Source organism: Schistocerca serialis, chromosome 2, assembly GCF_023864345.2.
Source record: "Schistocerca serialis cubense isolate TAMUIC-IGC-003099 chromosome 2, iqSchSeri2.2, whole genome shotgun sequence".
Lineage (NCBI taxonomy): Eukaryota > Metazoa > Arthropoda > Insecta > Orthoptera > Acrididae > Schistocerca > Schistocerca serialis.
Genome location: NC_064639.1, coordinates 446,589,467 through 446,613,326, shown reverse-complemented (window position 1 = coordinate 446,613,326; position 23,860 = coordinate 446,589,467). Strand labels below are relative to the sequence as shown.

Here is a 23,860-nt window from a genome sequence, read left to right as displayed (position 1 = left end):
CTTTATCTCTGTCTCTTTCCGTTTAGTACAGTCTGATACTATCATTCTGCCCCTTCTTCTTGTCACTGGTGCACACATGTCTTCCATCGCAAATTTCTTCACAGTCTGTTTTTCTACATCATGCTACAGTACCACATTGCAAACGTCTCAGTTGTCTTCTTCCCCGGCGGCTTATGGTAGGATATTCTGACGCAACACGTCATTTTTTGCTCATAAGCGTGCAATAAGCGGTATGTTGTGTCCAGTCTAGAATCGTTTGTAGACAGCTCTTTAAACAGTTGCAAATATCGATAGCGTCCTTGCTGTACATATTATACACTACCCTATGACGTGTCTTGTCAACAATCAACCAGGTTTGAAAACAACATTAACATCCATTAATATTATATTAGAAGGAGAAATGATTTTAGAAGTATGGCATGTGTGTGTACAAAAGACAGACATTTAAAACTTAAGAAATCATGTAAATGATCAGCACATTGACATATTTTCTATCATTGCCGGAGGTTATAATAATTATCCACAGAAAATGAAAATACCTAACTAACCAACCTACTAAACAACTCCAGATCTGCTCTAAATTCATAGTCCACAACGGGTGATTGGCAACAACCATATGCATATTCTGATGGGAATAAGAGAAGGCGTGACCATGTTAGTTGTGGTAGGTGTCTCGCAGACAACGGTCAGATCACTTATCAAAATCCGGGAATGACTAAAGCCACTAGCAAGACATACTTGTGAAAGTTTAGGGTCAACCTAGCTCTTGTGAGGGCAAAAACAATTTAAGAAATTAAAAGCACTAAGCACGGTCGACCACTGCTGTTTATCTGCAGTCAGGTGCACAGTACAAGTTAAACCGAATCCTATGTGTTAAAGTGCTGCTGCAGCTCCTCTCATGATTACAAATAGACGCAAATGCTCCTAAATTGTCTCACAGGCGATTTGGCTGACACTTTGTTTTATTCGACGCATCTATACACGGTGTTACAAAAAGGTACGGCCAAACTTTCAGGAAACATTCCTCAAACACAAAGAAAGAAAATATGTTATGTGGACATGTGTCCGGAAACGCTTACTTTCCATGTTAGAGCTCATTTTATTACTTCTCTTCAAATCACATTAATCATGGAATGGAAACACACAGCAACAGAACGTACCAGCGTGACTTCAAACATTTTGTTACAGGAAATGTTCAAAATGTCCTCCGTTAGCGAGGATACATGCATCCACCCTCCGCCGCATGGAATCCCTGATGCGCAGACGCAGCCCTGGAGAATGGCGTATTGTATCACAGTCTTCCACAATACGACCACGAAGAGTCCCTACATTTGGTACCGAGGTTGCGTAGACAAGAGCTTTCAAATGCCCCCATAAATGAAAGTGAAGAGGGTTTAGGTCAGGAGAGCATGGAGGCCATGGAATTGGTCCGCCTCTACCAATCCATCGGTCACTGAATCTGTTGTTGTAAAGCGTACGAACACTTCGACTGAAACGTGCAGGAGCTCCATCGTGCATGAACCACATGTTGTGTCATGCTTGTAAAGGCACACGTTCAAGCAGCACAGGTAGAGTATCCCGTATGAAATCATGATAACGTGCTCCATTGAGCGTAGGTGGAAGAACATGGGGCCCAATTAAGACATCACCAACAGTGCCTGCCCAAACCTTCACAGAAAATCTGTGTTGATGACGTGATTGCACAATTGCGTGCGGGTTCTCGTCAGCCCACACATGTTGATTCTGAAAATTTACAATTTGATCACGCTGGAATGAAGCCTCATCCGTGAAGAGAACATTTGCACTGAAATGAGGATTGACACATTGTTGGATGAACCATTCGCAGAAGTGTACCCGTGGAGGCCAATCAGCTGCTGATAGTGCCTGCACACGCTGTACATAGTACGGAAACAACTGGTTCTCCCGTAGCACTCTCCATACAGTGACGTGGTCAACGTTACCTTGTACAGCAGCAACTTCTCTGACGCCGACATTAGGGTTATCGTCAACTGCACGAAGAATTGCCTCGTCCATTGCAGCTGTCCTCGTCGTTCTAGGTCTTCCCCAGTCACGAGTCATGGGCTGGAATGTTCCGTGCTCCCTAAGACGCCGATCAATTGCTTCGAACGTCTTCCTGTCGGGACACCTTCGTTCTGGAAATCTGTCTTGATACAAACGTACCGCGCCACAGCTATTGCCCTGTGCTATTCCATACATCAAATGGGCATCTGCCAACTCCGCATTTGTAAACATTGCACTGACTGCAAAACCACGTTCGTGATGAACACTAACCTGTTGATGCTACGTACTGATGTGCTTGAAGCTAGTACTGCAGAGCAATGAGTCGCATGTCAACACAAGCACCGAAGTCAACATTACCTTCCTTCAATTGGGCCAACTGGCGGTGAATCGAGGAAGTACAGTACATACTGACGAAACTAAAATGAGCTCTTACATGGAAATCAAGCGTTTCCGGACACATGTCCACATAACATCTTCTTTATTTGTGTGTGAGGAATGTTTCCTGGAAGTTTGGGCGTACCTTTTCGTAACACCCTGTACATACTCGCGCTCAACATCATTGTCTCAAGCGGTTTATGGCGTCCAGAGTAATTGCTATTTTTGTGATATTTTTTAATACTTTATGGTTAGCAATTTATATCTTTTCATTTCTTTACTGAAGTAACGTTATCTTGATTCTACAGATGACTTCTCACCTGTACTTCACGGAAGGTGTCGACACTGTCATTAGAAGCATGTCCCGCTTCTCCTCACAGCCGGTGTTCCAGTACGAGTTTACATTCGTCGGCCCTCTCAACGCATATCCAAGTGGTCCAGGTATGAGCATTAGTGAAAATGACTTCTTTCTTTTAGGTTAAGTGCTCCTCAGGCAAAATGACTTGGAAAAAGTTGAAATGTTAGTAGAGATCACTTAACGAATGAAATTAATATAAACTTCAGTTCTTGTCAAAAGAAACAGAGAATAAGAGAAAATACTACATGTAACGACACCAAGTCTTATTCTGAATGAAAGCCCATTGTTCCTCTATTTTTATAAACCTTTCGTTTGTATCGACTAAGGTTTTGGTCTGTAATATCATCTTCCGCCAATAAACTGTTACAGTGTGGTTGTTCGTGAAAAGTGCTGTTGGACGTAGCAACGAATCTACAGATACAGAAAATATTTTTATATTATACATAAAAATATGAATATCAACCCGTGTAATATTGAAGACATTTTAGTTATTGAAAGTCACATCAACATTCGCACAACAGCATTTGGGAACGAAATGTGCGACAGGCCTCCCGAAATTAAGCTACACACTTTCGTCCGACACTAAGACCGTTGCGCAACAATAGTGCGACGTTGTCAGAAGAGCGCACATCTTCTGGGTTTTCTCCACAACTATGCTATGGTACAGATAGTAAGCGCAATCACAAGGGGGGGGGGGGGGGGGGGAAGTGGAAGACGCCGCAGATGTAAATATGGAAACGTAATCCATCGTTGAAGTTCACGTAACTGTACGTTTCTTTTGGACAAAAATCTAAATTCCACGCAGATTCACAGTGAAATCCTGGTGATATACAAATCAAAGTCAACATAACACTCCACCATAGATAAATAGTGCCAACAATATGACCAAGACCATGCAGACGTTGGTGAAAACGATAGGGAAGCATGGCAGTCGGCATCTACTGCAGACGACAACGTCCAGGCAATTGAGGAATTGATACGCAGCAAGAGGATGATGTCCACACAGCTGTTCTCGAATATCGCGAAGTTCAAGTAGTGGATTTTAATCTTCGACGAACTGAATGATTGGTACAGCATTCGGACCGATAGAAAGTCGTGGATATTATGGTAAAATATAGCGTCGTGTATCTGCGTTTTTTCAAATGTAGTGCAGCATTCAAATATATGTTACGATGTCGTTCAAATTTTGTACTGGAGAAAAAGAGAACGTATACAAATAGGGAAGGATATACTATCAATCAATAAACGTCGGACGGCCCATGCTGTGCTGACCAACTTGACAGTCTCTGCTTCCGTATGGATAATTTCAAAATATTCGTCGTAAGAAAATCCTGAATAATTGCACAAACCAAGTGCTTATTGATTTAGTACTGCTTCCAAGTTATATACATGACAGTAACACCAACTATCTCGGATATAGGCAGATAGGTTAAACCTTGAGAGAGATTGAAACGTGATAACTTGTAAACTCTTATTTTCTGCTCTAAATAGAACCCCAATATTTATGCTGAGTATTGACACTCGTATCTATGAAAATAGTATACAGAAATAAACTTGAACGATACACTCTAATTATGACCGAGAACAACATAGCTGGTGAACAGTCCAGAGAATATCAGAATCCACTGGAGAAAGAATACAAACAAACAACATTTAAGTAGATTCACATGCGGGCATCTTTGCGAAAACGATCAGAATGTTACAAAAAAATAAGAAAGTTAACAAATGTATAATTTGTGACTTCCTCATCACGACCTACAGTTGACTTAGACAAAGGATAAGAGGAATAGCACAATTTGAAGACTATAATCCAATGAGTCACATGAGTCATCAGTGAGGGAGTAGGCAACGAGAACAATTAACACAGAAATTAAAAATTCGGCATGACAGTGTCAAACTTGACAATAAAGAAAAAAATTCAGTGAGTGTACTGATGATAGGAGGGTGTTCTAAATAGCAATTAATTTTCTCTAAACATATATTACATTAGGGAAGATCTGTTCCCGGTATTGATTATAATGTATGTGACCGATAGGAAGTAGATTATAAAATAATAAATACTTGATATTCGAGAAAATAAGACAAAACTCGTGTCAGTAACTTTAAAGAAGTGGAATAAAGAAAATATGCGTCGCAAATGCACAACAATGTACGAACTGCTTAAAAATTTGAAAATAAAGTCATGGTATAACTGACAAAAACCCTAAAATCCATTAAGAAAAGGGATTGGCCAAGTTTATGCTGTAAAAATGTGCAATTGTAGTGTACATGTCAGGATCGTAGCAGGTGGGCATTCGGGGTGCTTTACCTACGCGCAAAATGATAAATGCCAGGGTTCAGGAAAAAAAGTGGGTTCTATTCCCAAGAACTACCACCGAGGGATACAATGTTCGTAAAAACTGGTTACCGCCGGAGAGTGAACCGCACATGGTACGGAAAGAGCATTTCGCCCTCAATAGGATGGACTGGTGGACACGTCCTGAGGGTAAGGAAGCTGGCAGGCAAGAGAGCGACCCGCTATTGAGGACCGCTATAACTCGCCGACCCTCTTGCGTACCTCACGTGACGACACCCGGTCCTCTCATTGGCGGGTTTGTTGCAAGAGGCTGGCGTGTCTCGCTCAGCAATACCGTTGTGGCCTAGCTCAGCGTAATAACGAGGGAGCCAGCCAAAAGTACTGCGGAGAAGTTCACGTAATTCTTCACGCCACTGCCTGAGGCTAAGTCAAAGGCATGGAAGTAAGATACAATAAAATTTTGTACCATTTTTACCCCTTACCACGTACAGTAGTAATAAATAAGGGCGGGGATTTTCCTACGTTTAAGGTTTAGTGCAACTGTTCAATAATTGTTGAAGTAGTGCAGTACATCTCAAAACAGCAAAAATTAAATAGTGATATTTAATATTTAAGGAAGTTGAAAGAATAACGGTGTGGCAGTTAGAAGAGACTAAGTCATCTGGATTGTGTCTATAGCATAGGTGAAATAACACTTAATCAAAGATTAAAATACATAATGGGACAGCTGATTAGTAAAGAATAAATGGGTTTTAGGAAAAGCTGTTCAATAACCTACAGAGTATTTAGAATCCTACACTGAAAGCCATAAACGAAAAATATTAGAGGGGAAGAAACAAGCGATCATTAACACCCTCGTCATTTAACGAAACTGGGAAAATAAATCACACGAAGCAATCCACCTGACAGCAGCACTATGAACAGCACACTATCGAAAGCATATAATGCGGGTTTATTGTCTTACAACTAACCCAGATTTGCAGCAGGTATTCACACACTAAGTACATGAAGAACAAAAATAAAGTTTCTTCTAAGAAAATGAAATAGACCTTAATGAGACAGGAGCCAAGAACAACCAAGTTTGTAGTCGGCAACGAAGTATTAGAACAAGTATGAAGTTTAATGTACATCGGAATCGGAGTAGATTTTAACAGAAATCATAAAACTTGAGAATGGAAGCTGAGAGAGCGAGAGAGATTAATTATGACCTGTAAGTCAGCGGCTGCCATCACGTTCACATGAGTGACGTATTACTGGATCGTTAACAACAAGCAGAGAAGTAGCGTATTGGCATGAGAAACGAGATCATTTGTTGAAAGCTGTATAAAAGCAAACAGGATTTTAAGTGAATAAAAAGATAGAAACAACGTTAGGAGCTGAAGAGTTTCGTAGACCACGACGTTACATCCCGGAAGGTTTACCAGAAGATATGTCATCCGGTCGTGAAAGCCTTCATACTAAAATACAGGATGTTTGTTTTAATTCGAGACAACTAAATACCTCGAAAACGATGCATCGTATGAAAAAAATTGTATGAAAAAAATGTGGAAAATTAATTTTAGTACACAACTGGCCATCTCATAAACATTCCTCCTACATGGGCGGGGTCAGGTTTTTATTTTCAAATTGGAATCCCCCATTTTCCTTGTATATTCGGATTTTACAGCAAAAGTACGCACTGTTTATTCACACCTTTGTTTTCCATTCGTGATAGATGGCGCAGTAATCGACAAAAGTAAAGTGTTCCTGTTTTTTGCCATTAACAACCGTCGCATTTAATTCTACATTTCATTTACGGTGTAAATGTAAACCATTGTGTTTTAACGGTTGATATGATGTTCAAACGTTACCTGAGTACTGTACAAATAAACACTGACTTAACTGCATGGCGACGCAGTTTTGTGTACCCTACGGGATTCATTGTAGTAAGTCCACACACCATCTGAATGTTTGATTTCGTTGCCCGCCCTCGAACACCGCCATCAGGGTGAAAGTTTTCGGTGAGTGTTTCCACCCAACCGTCGTAACTCACGCGCTGTCCGGTGCAGGAGAAATGGAAACCACTATGATTGTAGTTAAGGTAAAATGTCCATATTGTGATAGGGAAAGCCGTACATGCCCTGGATTACTCGGCGAAGTCAATGGTGTGAAACAAGGATTCACCGAAATCGAGCACCTCACATCAGTGGTGCGAGACAAGAGAACTCGCAGGGATCGAGAAGCCTGACGAGAACAGAAAACTATTACATTCACGTCGTTGTTCCTGGATCACGCTAAGCACAGTTTCCTACCAGACACTGAAACGGCTAACCATATTGTACGTTACAGTCACATTCACACCACTAAAGTAAATTTCAAACTTAAATATCAACAGTCAGAACAGAAAGGTTTACATTTACAACGTTAACGAAATGTAGAATTAGATGTGTCGGTTCTTAATTGGAAAAACAGGCACAGTTGATATAATTTGTCGATTACAGTTCCATCTACCATGAATAGAAAATAATGGTTGAAAATACAAAGTTGACTCCTCTCATGCAGGAGTGGTTAGCAGATGGCCAGTTATAGCACAGACGATGTCCGCATTGTCTTTATTACCCCTTCACTGAAACATTCTTTTCGTACCATACGCCATTTTCGAAATATTTAGATAAGTTAAAGCAAACACCCTCTACAAAGCCTCAAACAAACAATCACCTGGTGTGGAATGAGCGTCTGGAAGGGATGGATGGAGGCAGGCTATCCTCAGAAAGCAAAAGATTAATAATGCACAGGCAGAAGAAAAATGACAAAGCCACACAACCGTAACGATCTATAATGAAGTGAACGAGAAGATATATTAAAACGAAAAATTAGTACTATAAAGAAAGAAAGTTTCAAATCTCATTAAAATGTTAGAGTTTCTATTTATGTAGTGCGCATGAGTGGGCTCGATCTGGAGGAATTTAGAGGTACAATGTAAATAAACAGAACCACTTCATAAATAACGATACTGTATGTTTTTCATCTACAGGGGCAGCTCACGCTGACGACGCGAGTTACTTATTCTTTTCATCAGACCTCGACCCTACATCAGACGGCGCAATCATTAGAGATCAAATGACAGCAATGTGGGCCAACTTCGCTAAATACGAGTAAGTAATATTTTTGTAACATAACTATATTTGTTTTTGAAAAAGCTCTTGCTAAAAAAGCCCATATTATTTGTGTATAAGTAACATTAAAAAATAAATGCAGGGTCCAGAAATTGATACATTGTTCTTTTGACAGAACACCTTAACAACAAAGATCACACTGCTGCAATAGTAAGCTGTAATTGAATAAGTCATAAAATAGTAAGCAGTGGCAGAGCTCATCATTAGCAGTCACTAATGACACGAATATTTTACAAGTAATGGAATCTATCGCCACAATTCTGTAACACAGACAACATCATCAACACAATGAACTGGCTCTTCAGCACATAGGTGTCTAGCATCACATCACTATACATGTTCCGTAACTCATCTTTGTACATACATAGTTGACATACTTCGTACCTAAGCTGAGTAGATAGTTCCCTACGGCACATCAGTGCGGTGTAGTTTAACTTAAGAAGGGGCGTCCAGTACTGATCTTCTGTCCAAGACTATTCACGTAGCGGTATGTATGACTGTGGTGCTAAGGCCTCCACAATGGCGGCCAAGAGGAGGCTCATGCCCCCTCCTGAAATCAGTCTGTATAGACTGTATGGATTACAAAGTTCACTCGCATTGGTACCAATAAATGTCTGCGACTATACTAAATCGTCGATTTAGCGTTGTCGATCCGATATTCTTACGTTAATTCTGTTTCTCCACTTTCAGCACTACTAATTTAGGATTTGTCTTAATTATTTATGTGACTGTTTAACGGTATTTTCTCAGTTATTTTGGCTACTTCTTACTTTAAAATTTTTACTTTCAGTCAGAGTCTAACATTAGGTGGTTCTGAAATAAAATATTTCTTATGAGACCCCTGCTGATTACTCCAGGAACTACCAAAACGAAGATGTAATTTCAGATCGTTTGAATGAAATGGTATCATTCATATTCAGATTCATATAATACTATAAAAATATGTACCAGTGGAATACGATTACCATTTCGTTGTCGTAGCAGTCTTCATTTAGGTACTGAGTGAATACCTATGAGTCGTTTGAGATGCAAACAGATCTTGTTCATTTCCTTTCAGATTTAGGTTTTTGGGTACTATCCGTTCTCAAACTCACAGAACCAATATACGAGGGTTCTGCAGAAAGTAAGTTCCGATCGGTCGCGAAATGGAGACCACTGGGGAAAAGCTTTGCACACATGTGTTGGGCAGTGTCTCTAGTATGCCCGTCGATCGTGTCGCATCGCTCTTTTCAATTCTGAGTGAACAGTGAGCACGTAAATATACGTAGGGGATAGCGTCTCCCGCCAAGTACGAGGGCCTGGTTAGAGATTTCGCCTGTGTCATGCAGCCCACATAACACAAGTGTCGAGTAGTTCCTTCTTCATGCCAATTCTCGGCTGCACACTGCAGGGGCAATGAAAGACGCTCCTGCAGCGTTTCCGATGAGAAGTGTTCGATCAGTCCATAATTGGCTCCCCCTGAGTCTCATCTCTGCTCACAAGAACAGCTGGCTATGAAAACAAAATGTTGCCACAGACAACGAGCTGCAGACCAGTGCAGATAACTAGCCGAAAGCACAGGCGGCTGCTTTCAATGACGAGGATATTGGGAAGTTGATAAAACACTACGACAAAACTCGGAAGTTGGAGCGGCGACTATGTAGAGAAGTAGGTAGAAAGTGTACCTAACTGTTGTGAATAAAATGTTTCTGGTTTTCACTGTGGTTTCCATTTCGCGAGCGATCGGAACTTACTTTCTGGACAACACACGTGTATATAAAATTAAAATTTTATAATCTTGCATGCTCTTGGAAAATTTTCCACAGTTGCCCGGGCAATGGTGCCATACTCGAATATGTTTATAATTCACTGGTGTGAAAGGTAACGCAAATCGTGAAGCCCCAACTTTCAGTCAGGTGACGAGCATTTTTACTAAATTCATTTGTACTTTAAACATCGATCGTTTCAAAATTTAAATGTTAATCCAGATTATGGCGTGCAAACGAATGATCTTTAGTTATTCTGCAGTAACATCAAATTAAAAGACTACAACCACTGTGAAGGGATGCTAGTGACTTCTGAGGTTCAGTTCTTTTACAAATATTCCTTCAGATACCAACAAATGAAATGAGTGAAGCGCATTGTGATACACAAGGGGCAATCATAACAGATAAAACAACATACATATTCGCTCAGCATCCGTAGTTAAATGTAATGGCTCATTGTATAGAAATGGATAGAAGGTGAAACGGGGCCAATATTGAGTATAAAAGTGATAGGAATGATAAACCCGCTTGATTTGTAAGTACTGAACCAGATGATGAAGTAACAGACTCAAAAACTAGTAGCTCTAACGAAACATCATTTCCAGCTGAAGCGGATTTTTCAATCATATCAACATGATCCTCAGGTGTGTTTTTAACCGTATCAGTCTTTACGCACCGACTGTAAAGGGTAGATTCTTCAAGTCCACAATCATTGTGAGATCGATGGATCTTCAACGAAATTAATTAAATTTCTACTTGAGTTTTGTGCATTGGTGAATCATAGGAGGCAAATAAACATTTCTGTACGTGCATATCTAAGACTGCACTGGATTCTCTGAATTTGCAAAGTGGACGCTCTCGTCCTGGTTGGTTAAGTTTGTCTTTCAACAGAAATTTCAAGTCCCTTTGATCATAGTATTCTTAAGCCACTGGAGACACAGCGAAAGCTGTCGTAATGAATTTAAATTCAACGGAAATACATAGATTAGCCACCACAGATTTATTCGGCTAAGAATGAAGGGTGTGTAGCATGTTCAGTTCACCGTGCTTGTACAGAAGTATGCTTTCTCCTGCGTTATATTTACCGCATCAGCGGCAATGAATATATAGTGCGAATGAATTTTGAGGTGACTTCTGTAATGCTTCACATTTCTGACAATTTTGTGTCTTTATAACTCTTGTAATTTTATCACCAGAAAACGGCATATGGTACTGTGGTGACAACAGGTAACTCCACAAATTTCCACTGAAGGCCTACTACTAAAATCATTGTGTGACATCTGTTTGGTATTAAAACTCTGGCTTTTCTATTCATCCTTATGCTAGGAAAATACAAATTCAACACGTTCTTTAGCGATAACTGCCAACTTTTATGTCTTTCTTAATTTTGTCTGAAATTAACACTTATAAATGGGAAAACCGGGGACTGCTGTTTAGTGTTGTAAAATATTACGTAAGTCATATTAGGTGCATTAATTAAGTCTCCCATCAATCAAAATTTGCTCTACAAAATCTAATGCATGAATCAATGTTGCGCATCAAACTTACTATACATTTCTTTTATCGACATTTAATTCTAAAATGTCCCGGCAAAGGACATGCCAAAAGGCATCAAGACCTATTCTACAAGGACTGCTGAAAAATAATGCATCCGAAATTTTGTGTGAAAACTCTTAAAGCTTGTTAAATAAAACAAGCATTATTAACATACTACATATGCCTTCTTCATGTCCACATAGTTGCATCCGTCTGCCGATAGAGAGCTACGAATTGTAGCTTCTAACATGGAGGTGTGGAACCTAACTATGTCGTCGCGTTAGAAAGAGCGTCCTGTAATCGAGTTTAGAATTTGAAGAGTTCGTTTGGCAAATGTCCTATCCTTCAGCATGACAATCCCAGACCACATGCGAGCTCTGCAACATCTAAAATAATCCGGCGCCTTGGCTACACTGTCATCGATCATCATCCATACAGTGTCAACTTTACCCCACGCGATTTTCATCTGTTACCAAAACTTAAAGACTTCACTTTGACAGTGATGTACCGGTGTAAGCAGAGGAGACGCTGTGGCTCCTTCAACAAAGACAAACATTCTGCAACGACGGTACCATCAAACAGTTCTCTCGTTGGGAGGATTGTGTTCGTCGGCAGAGTGATTATGTTGAGAAATGAATATCTAGGTATGCGGAATGAATATGGGAACTGTTAATAACATTTGTTATATTTTAAAAGCTTTAAATGTATTCACACAAATTTGGATGCATTACTTTTCAGCATGTCCTATCGCGTTTTTATCTCCGGTCAGCTGTCTTCTTCGGGACTGAACCACTATTAGGCTGTTCAAACGATTGTTAGTTGAAAAGTAATTCTTCCAACGCTCAATGGATGAGAGTTCAAGATGCCTTGTACTTTCCTGTAGAGTACATAATTACTGTGGTTGGAGTAGTCTTGCAGCGCTGCTGTAGACGTTTTTAACGCTTTCAACATTAATTCCCTCGAATCAGTATTTGCAATCAGCGTCGATATCACCACTGGACAATCTCTCTCCGTGTGAGAAAACATCAGCCTGTGACTCATGTAAACGTTGTTTCGTGTGTTACTGTTTCAACTGCTTCTGTATCCTGTCTTCAGAGACAGAGACTGGAAACCATCGCGTCATTTACCTAAGCGAGAGTGGAAACGTGGCAATATCACAATCAAAGAGTCTAGTGTGCCAGATCCACCACGTAGATTCGATACGAGTTAGGCTACTTCCTTACATCCCAAATCAGAACGTCGTCCATTAAGCTATAAGAACAAGACACTCCGTACACCTCCGCTAATGACCTTAATTCACACGTGCACGTAGTGGTAATGGTTCAGATATAAGCAAACATAATGCAGATTTCTCCAATTTCTGAAATTCACAGTTATAATATCTGTATTCACCTTCATGGTATACTGACACTTTATTAGGGATATTCTATAATTGCAGTTTTTTTACATTATGGAATAGTTCTTTGCTTCCAAATATCTTGAGATGCTATCTTAGTGTCTGTGCTGAGCGATGACGTTTTTCTCACCGAAAAAACAATTGTTTCAGCAATCCAACGCCGGAACAGACGTCACTTCTCACAGAGACGTGGAACGAGTACGACGAATCCTCGAAGAATTTTCTGGAAATAACAGCACCACTGAAAAGCAGAACTAACTTGTTTGGCCCATACATGGACTTTTGGCACAGCCTATTGCCACAAAAATAAGTTTGGATCATCTACTGACTAAATATCTGTAAGCAAACAGTCAATTTAACATTATCGGTGTACATGAACTATAGAGAAATGGATGACGACAATGATTTACATCCCAGAGAAAATATGTGTATCATCAAAACGAACAATATTAATAAAAATTCCCTCACAGAACGCACAACTGCTTCACAAAAATGAATTGTTACGCATTTTTTCATTATTTACCTCCCATACAACATTATAGGGACATTTAGTACTAGTTATTCGTCGTATAAATTTGAGTTTGTAAAATAATGACAATTCTTGTAGTTATGTATTTTCAGTGCGGTAGTGTTGAGAACCTAAAAATTGTATTTCTCTTGTTACAACTCGTTGTGGGTAATGCATGCTACAATGAATAGACGTGCCCAGATAGCTAAATGAACTGCAGAACTTAATTACACGCACCTTAAGCAAGTACAACAGAAAACAGCTTCTGAAATATTGTCGCTAAAGATTGTCTTGGTCTGATTACAGGTGGAATCAAACATAATGGCAGTTTCTTGAATGTACGAGCCACACCATTGCGCTAATGACGCCACTGAGTTAAGTATGGTGTCCATTCTGAATTCTGTATCATTGAGCAAGCCGGGATTCTTCTGTATGTGGCCGTAGTCTGTGTTTAAAGCAGTCTCATAGACTCGATGTTTGGACAGCTGGCGACAACAGCGCTGTTTCCGGTGTATGTGTTGCCACCAGATTCTGCAACGGCTGCTGCAGGCATGATAAGCTGGGGGTGAGTTTCAGCTACTGTGGCAGAGAGTCTACTTGCAGCACTCTGCTGTGTTGTTGGTGGCTGGATCCACAGGTGTCAGCCACAGTTACTACATCCCTCTTCTCTACAGAGGAGGTGGCGGAGGCATCTCGCTGTGTAGTCGATGGCTGTGACGTAAGCAGCTGCTGGGATACTGCAACCCCCATCCCCATGTGGAGATGGTGGCACCATCGGCAAGAAGCGAACCTAAGAAAATAGTAGCATGTAAGGTCGTCGTGAAAAGGGCGACATGCCACTGATTGTGTCTGACCAGACGTGGAGCCAGGTAAGTCCAACTGAAGTCAAATGGAAAGAAGAGCCAGGAACTCACTAAGAGTAATAGGTGCTGGAGGTCACAAAAGATAAACACGACCAGAGACGTCTGGGGTCAGGAAACAGGGCAGACTAGGGCACATACTAAAATGTAGACTTTCACGGCCGGAAATATCATGTCCATTATAATTATCTGGGCTGTTATGCCGTGGTCGGCTGATGAATTCTGTGTCGATTCCCAACGTTTCGTCTTCGACTGCGGGAGACATCTTCAAGGGGGTCCGTAGCTCGATGGAAGGTCCAACACACCCACTGGCTCGCTACTGACTGCCGCTAAATTCCGTGTCTGTGCGCTCCCACGCCGCGGCGTGACGTCACGTGTTTTGAAAACGTCAGTGCAATTGGCCGCTGTCCGTCGCCGTCGATCACCGTTGCCATCACCCAGTAGTGGACGGGTAGTACACATCTTCTTTAACACCGGCATCCATATACCGTTTAATTTCACGCCCTCCTCCTTTCGGTTGAAATTATTTGGGTGTTTAGCGATTTCGATTGCCTCCCTGTAGAGCCTTTCGTAATATCCGCTTGTGACCGCTAGAACTTGCGTCTCCTTGAAACGAATATTGTGGTTCCCTGGCTGGAAAGCATGCTCCGCAACAGCTGATCGTTCCGTTTCTCCTCGTCTACAATTTCCCTTGTGCTCTTCCAAACGTTTAGAAACCGTTCTTTTAGTGGTACCCACATAAACATCACCACAGCAGCATGGGAACCATTGCAAAAAGCTGGAGTGTATAGGATCCCATGCAGCATGGGTGATGTTTATGTGGGTACCACTAAAAGAACGGTTTCTAAACGTTTAGAAGAGCACATGGGAAATTGTAGAAGAGGAGAAACGGAACGATCAGCTGTTGCGGAGCATGCTTTCCAGCCAGGGAACCACAATATTCGTTTCGAGGAGACGCAAGTACTAGCGGCCACAAGCGGATATTACGAAAGGCTCTACAGGGAGGCAATCGAAATCGCTAAACACCCAAATAATTTCAACCGAAAGGAGGAGGGCGTGAAATTAAACGGTATATGGATGCCGGTGTTAAAGAAGATGTGTACCACCCGTCCACTACTGGGTGATGGCAACGGCGATCGACGCCGACGGACAGCGGCCAATTGCACTGACGTTTTCAAAACACGTGACGTCGCGCCGCGGCGTGGGAGCGCGCTGACACGGAATTTAGCGGCAGTCAGTAGCGAGCCAGTGGGTGTGTTGGACCTTCCATCGAGCTACGGAACCCCTTGAAGATGTCTCCCGCAGTCGGAGACGAAACGTTGGGAATCGACACAGAATTCATCAGCCGACCACGGCATAACAGCCCGGATAATTATAATGGACAGACTAGGGCAGAGCACAGTCGAGGATAAGGTGTATCGCGTGCTGCGAAGGTGCCTATTAGAGGAGAAAGCAAGCCTGGGAGAGAAAGCGGGGCTCTCAGGATGTGGGTCAATTATCAGCAACTGGCAGAACGGATGGCTCAACCAACGGCCATGTGTTCAGAAGGGACAGGGTGTGGTCACTTGTGCCGACATAGGATGGAATGACATTCTGAGCAGACAGAGAAAGGGTGGCCAGCGGAGGCACAAGAGTGGGTATGATGGAGGAAGGTATGGAGGGGGCTGGTGGTTGGAGGGCCAGTGGTGCTGGAACCTGAAGAAGCGCCAGAGCCAGTGGCGAGGTCTCTGATGGCTCTGGAGCCAGAGGAGACGCTGATATCGGTGGAGACGCCGGAGCTTGTCGAAGTACCAGGCCGATGTAGATGCCAGGGCCTGTGGAGGCGCTGGGGTCTGTGCAGTCACAGGACCTGTGCATGTACCAGGGCCTCTGGAGGTGCCAGGGCTTTTGGAGGTGTTGGGCCAAGGAGGCTGTCCATGATACTCAGCTGCTGGAGGAGGTCAGAAGGCAATCAGCAGGAAACGCAGATGCCTAGAGGAAGTGTAACAGCTGCTCTAGTAAGGCAGGCAACGAATCGAAGGTGCCATCATTCTCCGTAGGTGTAGTCCACGTCGTCCATGCCGGGTCCGATCAACACCGACTCAAAGGAAGGCCTCGGCGCTTGTTCGTGGCGCCACGTCAGCTAGGCACGGCGAACTCCAGGTGTGTTGCCGGCATACTCATAATGGTGATGTCTCCCTCTCTGACACAGGAAAATGTAACACTATTGGCGGTAGTTGACAAACACACGTTTTTCTGAGAGATTTCTGCAATCAACTAATTGTGCAATTCATTACACTTCTTAACAAATAGTGTACTCCTGAACTTAAATTTCCACCTGTTTCAAGGATGGACATACAAAAACAACATCATGGTCCAGCAGCAACAGAACTCGTACTTGTTTACCTTATTTGTAAATCTGAGGAAGTTACGTTCGTACTGGGTTGCTTTTACAAGAAACTGTGAACATAATGGTGCTCTTCTTTAGGTATCTTGGTTGACTATGAGGTGAGGAGCACTGAATGTCAATTAAATATCTTGCGATTGTACACGTTAGGGGAGGGGGTGTGGGACAGAACAAGAGGCAAAAGAGAGATACTTGTGTTACCAAATAAATTATTTTTATCTTATAAAGTTTCTCCTTTCAGTTGAAAGAGGGGAATATTTATCTTTTCTAATGTGCATGTTCAAAAAAGTTTAATCTCAGCAGTATTTTCGATGTATGAAGCTATTTTGTTTCCTGTTTAGAATTCCTTTCGTTGAAAACGACTGGAATCTAATGACTGGCAACAGTTGGACATTTACACATGTAAATTAGTTCACATTTCCAGTGACGATGTCAAACGAAAATAAATAAATAAATAAAAGAAACGAGTTAATTTTCAGGGGATTGGGGTAAGTTTCGATAGCAAAATGGATCAAGTAAATATTGTTACTTGAATGTAAAATTTCCGAAGCTTGCAATGGGGCAAAGCATCTTCTCATATTGATCTACGTTTGTTTCGACAGGATTCAGTAATACAGAACTATGATCTTCATTTGTAGCTATACGATAGTAAGAAAATCTTTCATCTAAACAATACTGCAGAATCCAAAACAATACCAAACATTTTGTCCAAAAATAAGAGATTTCTAGTGATAAGCACGCCCAGGCGTTTCTGCCTGCAACAGACCTGGCGTTCGCCGTGCCTAGCTGACGTGACGTCACCAACAAGCGCCGAGGCCTTCCTTTGAGTCGGTGTTGGTTCGATGCAGCACTGGGACCAGCGAGCTGCCAGAAGCGAAGCTCGGAGGTATGCTGTAATAGCCGACCTGGAGGCTGGATCTGTGACGAAAGGTGTCACACATGAAGTGTCACTGCCACCGAACACTGAATCAAATGAGTAAATGTATGGAGCTTCTTCTGTAGCAGCCTCCGTCCCCACCTCTTCACCCCCAGTGACTGCGCCGGCCGGGGTGGCCGAGTGGTTCTAGGCGCTACAGTCTGGAACCGCGAGACCGCTACGGTCGCAGGTTCGAATCGTGCCTCGGGCATGGATGTGTGTGATGACCTTAGGTTAGTTAGGTTTAAGTAGTTCTAAGTTCTAGGGGACTGATGACCTTAGAAGTTAAGTCCCATACTGCTCAGAGCCATTTGAACCCAGTGACTGCAGAATCTACATCAGCGACAGGTTCAACGCTGAATCAGCTACGACAAATGAGCAAATGATAACTGGACAGACCGGGTCATCTGCACGACTAATAAGTCACGGCATGACCGAGAACTAGTATGGTACTGAAAGCCATTGCAGTTTAACTGTCGACACAAATTCATAATTCTCAGAGTCAACTAACGTCGTACTATCGACAGTACCAGTTACTATCTCACTTGACATTATTTCGCCATAGACAGCGACCTCCAAAACACAAAGAATGACGAACAGAAAACATGTTAATCCATGTCCACGCAGCCTACTAATATCCAAAATTTCTATATGGAGCCTCAAGTCGTCCGTCGCACGAAAGGGTTCCCAGTATTTACAGTGAAGCAAGAATAGGAGTGTGATGTGCACTGTCAATAGCGCAAGCATATCACTAAGCAAAACACCATAACTAGTGAAGAAATGTGCGATATCTATAGACAAAAACAAGGCAAAATAAGTAATAGCTGATACATAACTACATAACGTGTGAGACTAAAATTGGGCACACATAAATGACGATTCGAGCACTATTGTCTAACAGTTAATAGTAAATAACAGGAAATGCTCACAACATGAAAGATGCAATGACCACGAGTAACTAAGAAGCAACAGATAGTGAAACTAACTAGCGAAAACGCTGCAGAAAGTAAGGAGGGGACACACAAATGTAGGTAAGCCAAAGGTAACAGCCACCAACAACTTATATACGTCTGAAATTGGAACGGAAGAACAAAACGTAACCACGTGGGCGACACATGAACACAGAGAGGAAGGCTACACAACTGAACACAAAGACACAGGGAAAGATGTCACAGAACAAATAATTTCGTCAGTAAAAAGTATACACTCGTCACCTTTGTTGGGATGAGAGAGTTATAGAAAACAAGCTATTACCTCGTCTCCACAGTTCAATCCCCTAGTGGGAGGTACATGCTACAATTTATAGATATGCCCAGATAGCCGTAAGAACAATAGAACTTTATTACACAGTACCTGAAGCAAGTACAACAGAAAATAGCTTCCGACGTAATACCCTGTAAGACGGTCCTGATCTGATAACGGATGACACCAAATACAATGACAGTTTCTTCAATGTACGGGTCGTACCGTTAACCTAATGTAGCCACTGAGTTAAGTAAGCTGCCGCTTCTAAATACGGTCGCGTTGAGATAGCCAGAAAACGTCTGTACGTGGATGCAGTCAGTGATTGAAAGCATTCACGGAGATACAACAGCTTTGACACGGTATGCGAGACTTTAGACTCCGGCTAGCGTGTGCTGAGCTCCGACGATTGGAATTGTGATTGGGAGACCGCTTGCGCGGTCGGATCCTTGCCCTGTGAACTGTAGCTGTGAACTTCAGATGTCGACGGATTGGCGAGCCGCTGGGCGGTGTCTCATAAAGCCGCCCGACTGAAGGATACCAAGATATCGTGATAATGGCACTTGGGTCGCGGATGCGAGCTAGTGTCAGCAACAGCAGCGCTATATCCGGTAAACGTGGCGCCACCAAACGTCGCAACGGCTGCTGCAGGTGGGAATTCTGCTGTTGAATTGCAGGCGCCTTACCACGGCGGCTACCCGTGGCACAAAGCTGTGTGCCTGGTAGTAAGAGTGTTAGGCGTCAGCTACATTTCCTGCACATCTTCGTAGATTTTTAGCCCATTCTGATATCTTCAACATGTTATGTACATCAAGATGCAAGTTTTAGCCTTATTGCACTTTTGCTGTTTTTTGTTTCTTTCTTATTTTGATTTGTAATTTTGTTACTTACATTTAACACAACAAAAATGGAAGGGAAAGAGTAAAAGGAAAAAAGAGAAAAAGGAAAAATGCAACGCCATATGAAATTCTGTTTAGTGTTATTTGGAGAATACTACTGAACGTTTCGCACAAAATCGCAGAGAGAGACGTTTTATAAAATGGAATCATTGCCCTTTACAGAAAGTGATAGTTTATTAAATATAAAAATAGTTATCGGATAAAATGTTGACTTACGGATATTGTCATACAGCTTAAAAAACTGCGACCATAGCGTCGTACTTCTTTAAGTCATCAGTTTTGCATCTCTGTGTAACTGCTATAACCAAATTGTTCCATCCGGATTGCATACAGTAGTATCTGGCTGGCCTACTCTCTCGTACTTTATCAGAAAGTTACATACGTAATCAAAGAGGATCATCGACAAACACTAGAAAAAATTTGACTTCCTAAAAAATTACTGTAAGTAATTAAAGTTTTATGTGAGTTGGAGAAAAGGCATACTGCACATAGCTCGGTTCCTTTGTAGTAAATGTCCAGCTATTTCGAAGCGGATTAATACATATCCATTTTAACTGGAACATAATCGAAATTCAAATTCACTCGTGTAAACAGCAAAACTAAAATGGCGTTACAAAGACAGGTACTGTAAAAATGTGATGAGATATTGCGCTAGATTTTTACTTCTTATCACGTATGGTGAATGGAGTGTCGGTCTCAGGGAGTTTACTCTCACTTGATCGTACATAGTGCAAAATGTCAAACGTTATTATAATCGGACCTCTACTATGTCCCATTATGCCAAGAAAAAAAGTTGAAAATGGGATAACACTATTATCTCTACCATTTGTCGAACGCTGCTTAAATCCATTTTGCATTCACATTTCGAATGAAATGGATTTCAAGGAGAAAGCGAATATTCGATGTTTCCATTATCACTGATGGTATGTGAACGCATAAGCATTTCTCTTAACCACACAAATTTACACTCGCTGTTCGTTTCTGACACAATATATCCCCCTGTATTAATACCTAACACACTCGGCATCTTCTTGATATGATGAATAAAATTTCTAATCCCGGGCCATGAAATCAGCATAAACATATATCTTTCCTTCAAAACCTGAGCCACTCTTTTTGTCCTTACCCATATCTATGCTCCCATCCACTTCCTCTTTCTGCGCACCACTGTGTGAAATCCTTCATTATAGTACTTTATGTTCTTCATCAAAATCTGTAGTCATTACACCTAACATCAAAACCCAAAGCATTGTATCACACTCTACTATCTCATTCAACCAGGAAACCATCCATCTCATAATTTATCCTTTACTTCCCTTCTGCTCTATAAAGTGTAGCACTTCTTTTAACTGCTCAGCACCTCAGCATAGCTATATTTAGAAACCACAAAAGCCTTTGGGTAATTTAAACTCAGCAACGCACAAATGTTAAACTGCACTAAAAGTTTCAGGCTTTTGAAATATACACCTCAAAATTCGTAATTCAGAATCATCTTGGCTGAAACATGGAATGCTGGATGGCCCCATGGCGCCAACTGCGTCAGCCTGTAGGGCTGGGAGTGAAACGATAATAAGGAAACAGCCCAATGAGGATACAAAATACTTGAGTTACATGTCGATATAACAGTAAGGATAAAAAGACGTATTTTACTGTTCATTAGAAGAAATACTTTCTGGGTAGGTACTGCCAATACAGTCTTTCTTATTACCGTTACGATGAAATGATAGGTATTTGAAGCAAGTAATCACATAATGGGACGATCTGAGACTGAGAAGCTGCTAAATAGACATAGTGTGTAATGATCACAGGGCATGCTGGCTAGCACACACCTCAGAATACACCAAAATAACTGATATGATCGAATATGCGACTGCAGACAACTCATATTCAGAAGAGATGGGGTGCTGACTCCCATAATGCCATCGGCATTTTTTTTTGTAGGTTCACTAAACTGTTCAAGCCTAAAAGGCTGGTCGAAACGGTAGGTGGGTTTCTCTCCCCACTTCACTACACTCCTGATTTAACAGTGTTCACAATCACGTGAAATACTGCAGCTGTAGCAAACCAGGAATATTTGCTGAGTTAATCATTCTGTTCACGAGAAATTATGCGGATTTCTCGGCGCGGCTGCGATTTCTGCGCTGATCTACAGTCAAAATGAATCGATTAGTTGGAAGATGGGTCATGACCACCTTTTCTTCAAATTATGTTTCCCGAAGTTAACTGATTTTTATATCTGCACACATTATTTAGTACAATAGATGGTCATATCGCAATAACCTAAGGGCTCGCTAGAAGGATACTGAATTGAAGAAGAAACTATGTTCATATAAACAAGCTTATAGTGGACCTGTTCGGATGAGAAAGAAGGAACTGGATGATCTAAAGAAAGTTTTTCAATGCCTACTTGACGAGCACAAACCATTTTATAACGGCATCTGTAAGTGGACAGCGAAGGATGGACATAATAAAAATGAAGCATACCCACCAACGTCTGCTTTGAGTATTTGGTTGTGGTCATATTTTAGGAAGTTTATGTATAAACCTGTATGCTCATAACAAAGTCTTTTACTGCTATAATGAATAATACAAACGTGTATAAACATTGTCTTTCCTCTGCTAACAGAACGCTAGTTGCCTCATGAACATCATCATGTTCGAAGAAGCTGTTATCTCCAGTACTTACAAACTCAATTATTGACCACAGTCAATGGATTGATATTGTAATGGTGTATATTATTTCCCCCTGCACCACCAGCTGCATGGTAACTCCATGACGCCATGCTTAAACCCGCTTTGTAGTAAACCAGTTATGTGGACAAGACCTCTTTGCCAGATCACCTGTTCAAATAGATATTAATCTTCACAGGAAAGTACCAATAAAGTCTTCAATCTTGCTGAATCACTTTCTCGTTCAGCCCTCTCCAAGCTGCACAATGGAGCCAGTATAACGAACATCCTGGGGCATGGATTCCGTTGCCGGTTTCCAACACATAAACATAGCAGCAATGTAGATGTCAGTGGATCAGTCCCCAACTGGCACAAGGACGCCCGTTCTTCTTGATGCACAGCGGAGGAACAGCAAAATTTTTCCATTTGTCTGACTCTGCATTCGATTTAACACGACAGAGCTATTGTAGTACACGGCCAAGCTATACCTGTATTGTAGGTGTGTAAATCTTTACTTAGTCCCAAATATAGCAGTTGAAAAAAATAATACCATTTTCTGCTCTAGAGGAAAGGGGGAAAATTAATGAAATTTTAAGGTCGAAAAAATGTGATTTCCCGGGCTCGGACCTTCTCAAAGTCCATGGGTGTAACACAGAACCATATGCAATCACAGAGACACGAATTCCGCATCCCAGTTGACATGCAGCACAGTAATGTGACAAACTGGAGAGCGAGGATTCCTAGGCTCCTAAAAACCGATTCCACTAGCTAGTTTGATGATGATTTTGGAAGATTTCCCACATTCAAGTAGTCGTATATTGGCCCTGAAGGGAAAAAAAAATCGGATCTATGCAAAAACATTTTGTTGAACATTTGCGCCGGCCTGAGTGGCCGAGCGGTTCTAGGCGCTACTGTCTGGAACCGCGCGACCGTTACGGTCGCAGGTTCGAATCCTGCCTCGGGCATGGATGTGTGTGATGTCCTTAGGTTAGTTAGGTTTAAGTAGTTCTAAGTTCTAGGAGACTGATGACCACAGAAGTTAAGTCCCATAGTGCTCAGAGCCATTTGAACCATTTGAATATTTGCTTCGGCAGTCGACACCAAAACATGAGAAATGAGATAAGTGATGCAATAAATCAATTAACGTGCTGTGAAGTTTTATAAACAGACAAAGTGTTAGAGACGGCATTATAGCTGAACAAGCGTTTCTGATGTTTATTCCTTGTTCCCAACTGCAATGGGTGTTAATGTGACATTTTTGTTGACATCCAGCAGTTATTTTATCCACCATTCTAACATTTTTCGTATTTCATGTCTTCAAATTTCAGTTTGAACTGAGCACAACCGGAGACCGAGAAATTACTTTTGTGTAATTTTTCCAGTTTTATTTCGTAACTCGTAAACTCTGGATTTAATCATATGAGGACGTGATTTCAGATCGCTGAATAAAAAGCTGACATCCATACTCATATTAATAACATAAATAGATAAGCATG

General features: G+C 41.6%; 2 protein-coding genes across 2 annotated transcripts in view; both read left to right on the top strand.

Annotated features, from left to right (window-relative positions):
- Nucleotides 1–15,982, top strand: part of LOC126456065 (venom carboxylesterase-6-like) — a 68,480-nt gene extending 52,498 nt beyond the window's left edge. The window contains exons 9-10 of the mRNA XM_050091819.1: nucleotides 2,706–2,838; nucleotides 15,642–15,982. Of these exons, the coding sequence (XP_049947776.1) occupies nucleotides 2,706–2,838; nucleotides 15,642–15,982 (474 nt within the window). The remainder of the gene's footprint in view (nucleotides 1–2,705; nucleotides 2,839–15,641) is intronic.
- A 73-nt stretch (nucleotides 15,983–16,055) lies between these two features.
- LOC126456064 (venom carboxylesterase-6-like) overlaps nucleotides 16,056–23,860 on the top strand; it is a 78,577-nt gene continuing 70,772 nt past the window's right edge. The window contains exon 1 of the mRNA XM_050091818.1: nucleotides 16,056–16,190. Within this exon, the coding sequence (XP_049947775.1) occupies nucleotides 16,056–16,190 (135 nt within the window). The remainder of the gene's footprint in view (nucleotides 16,191–23,860) is intronic.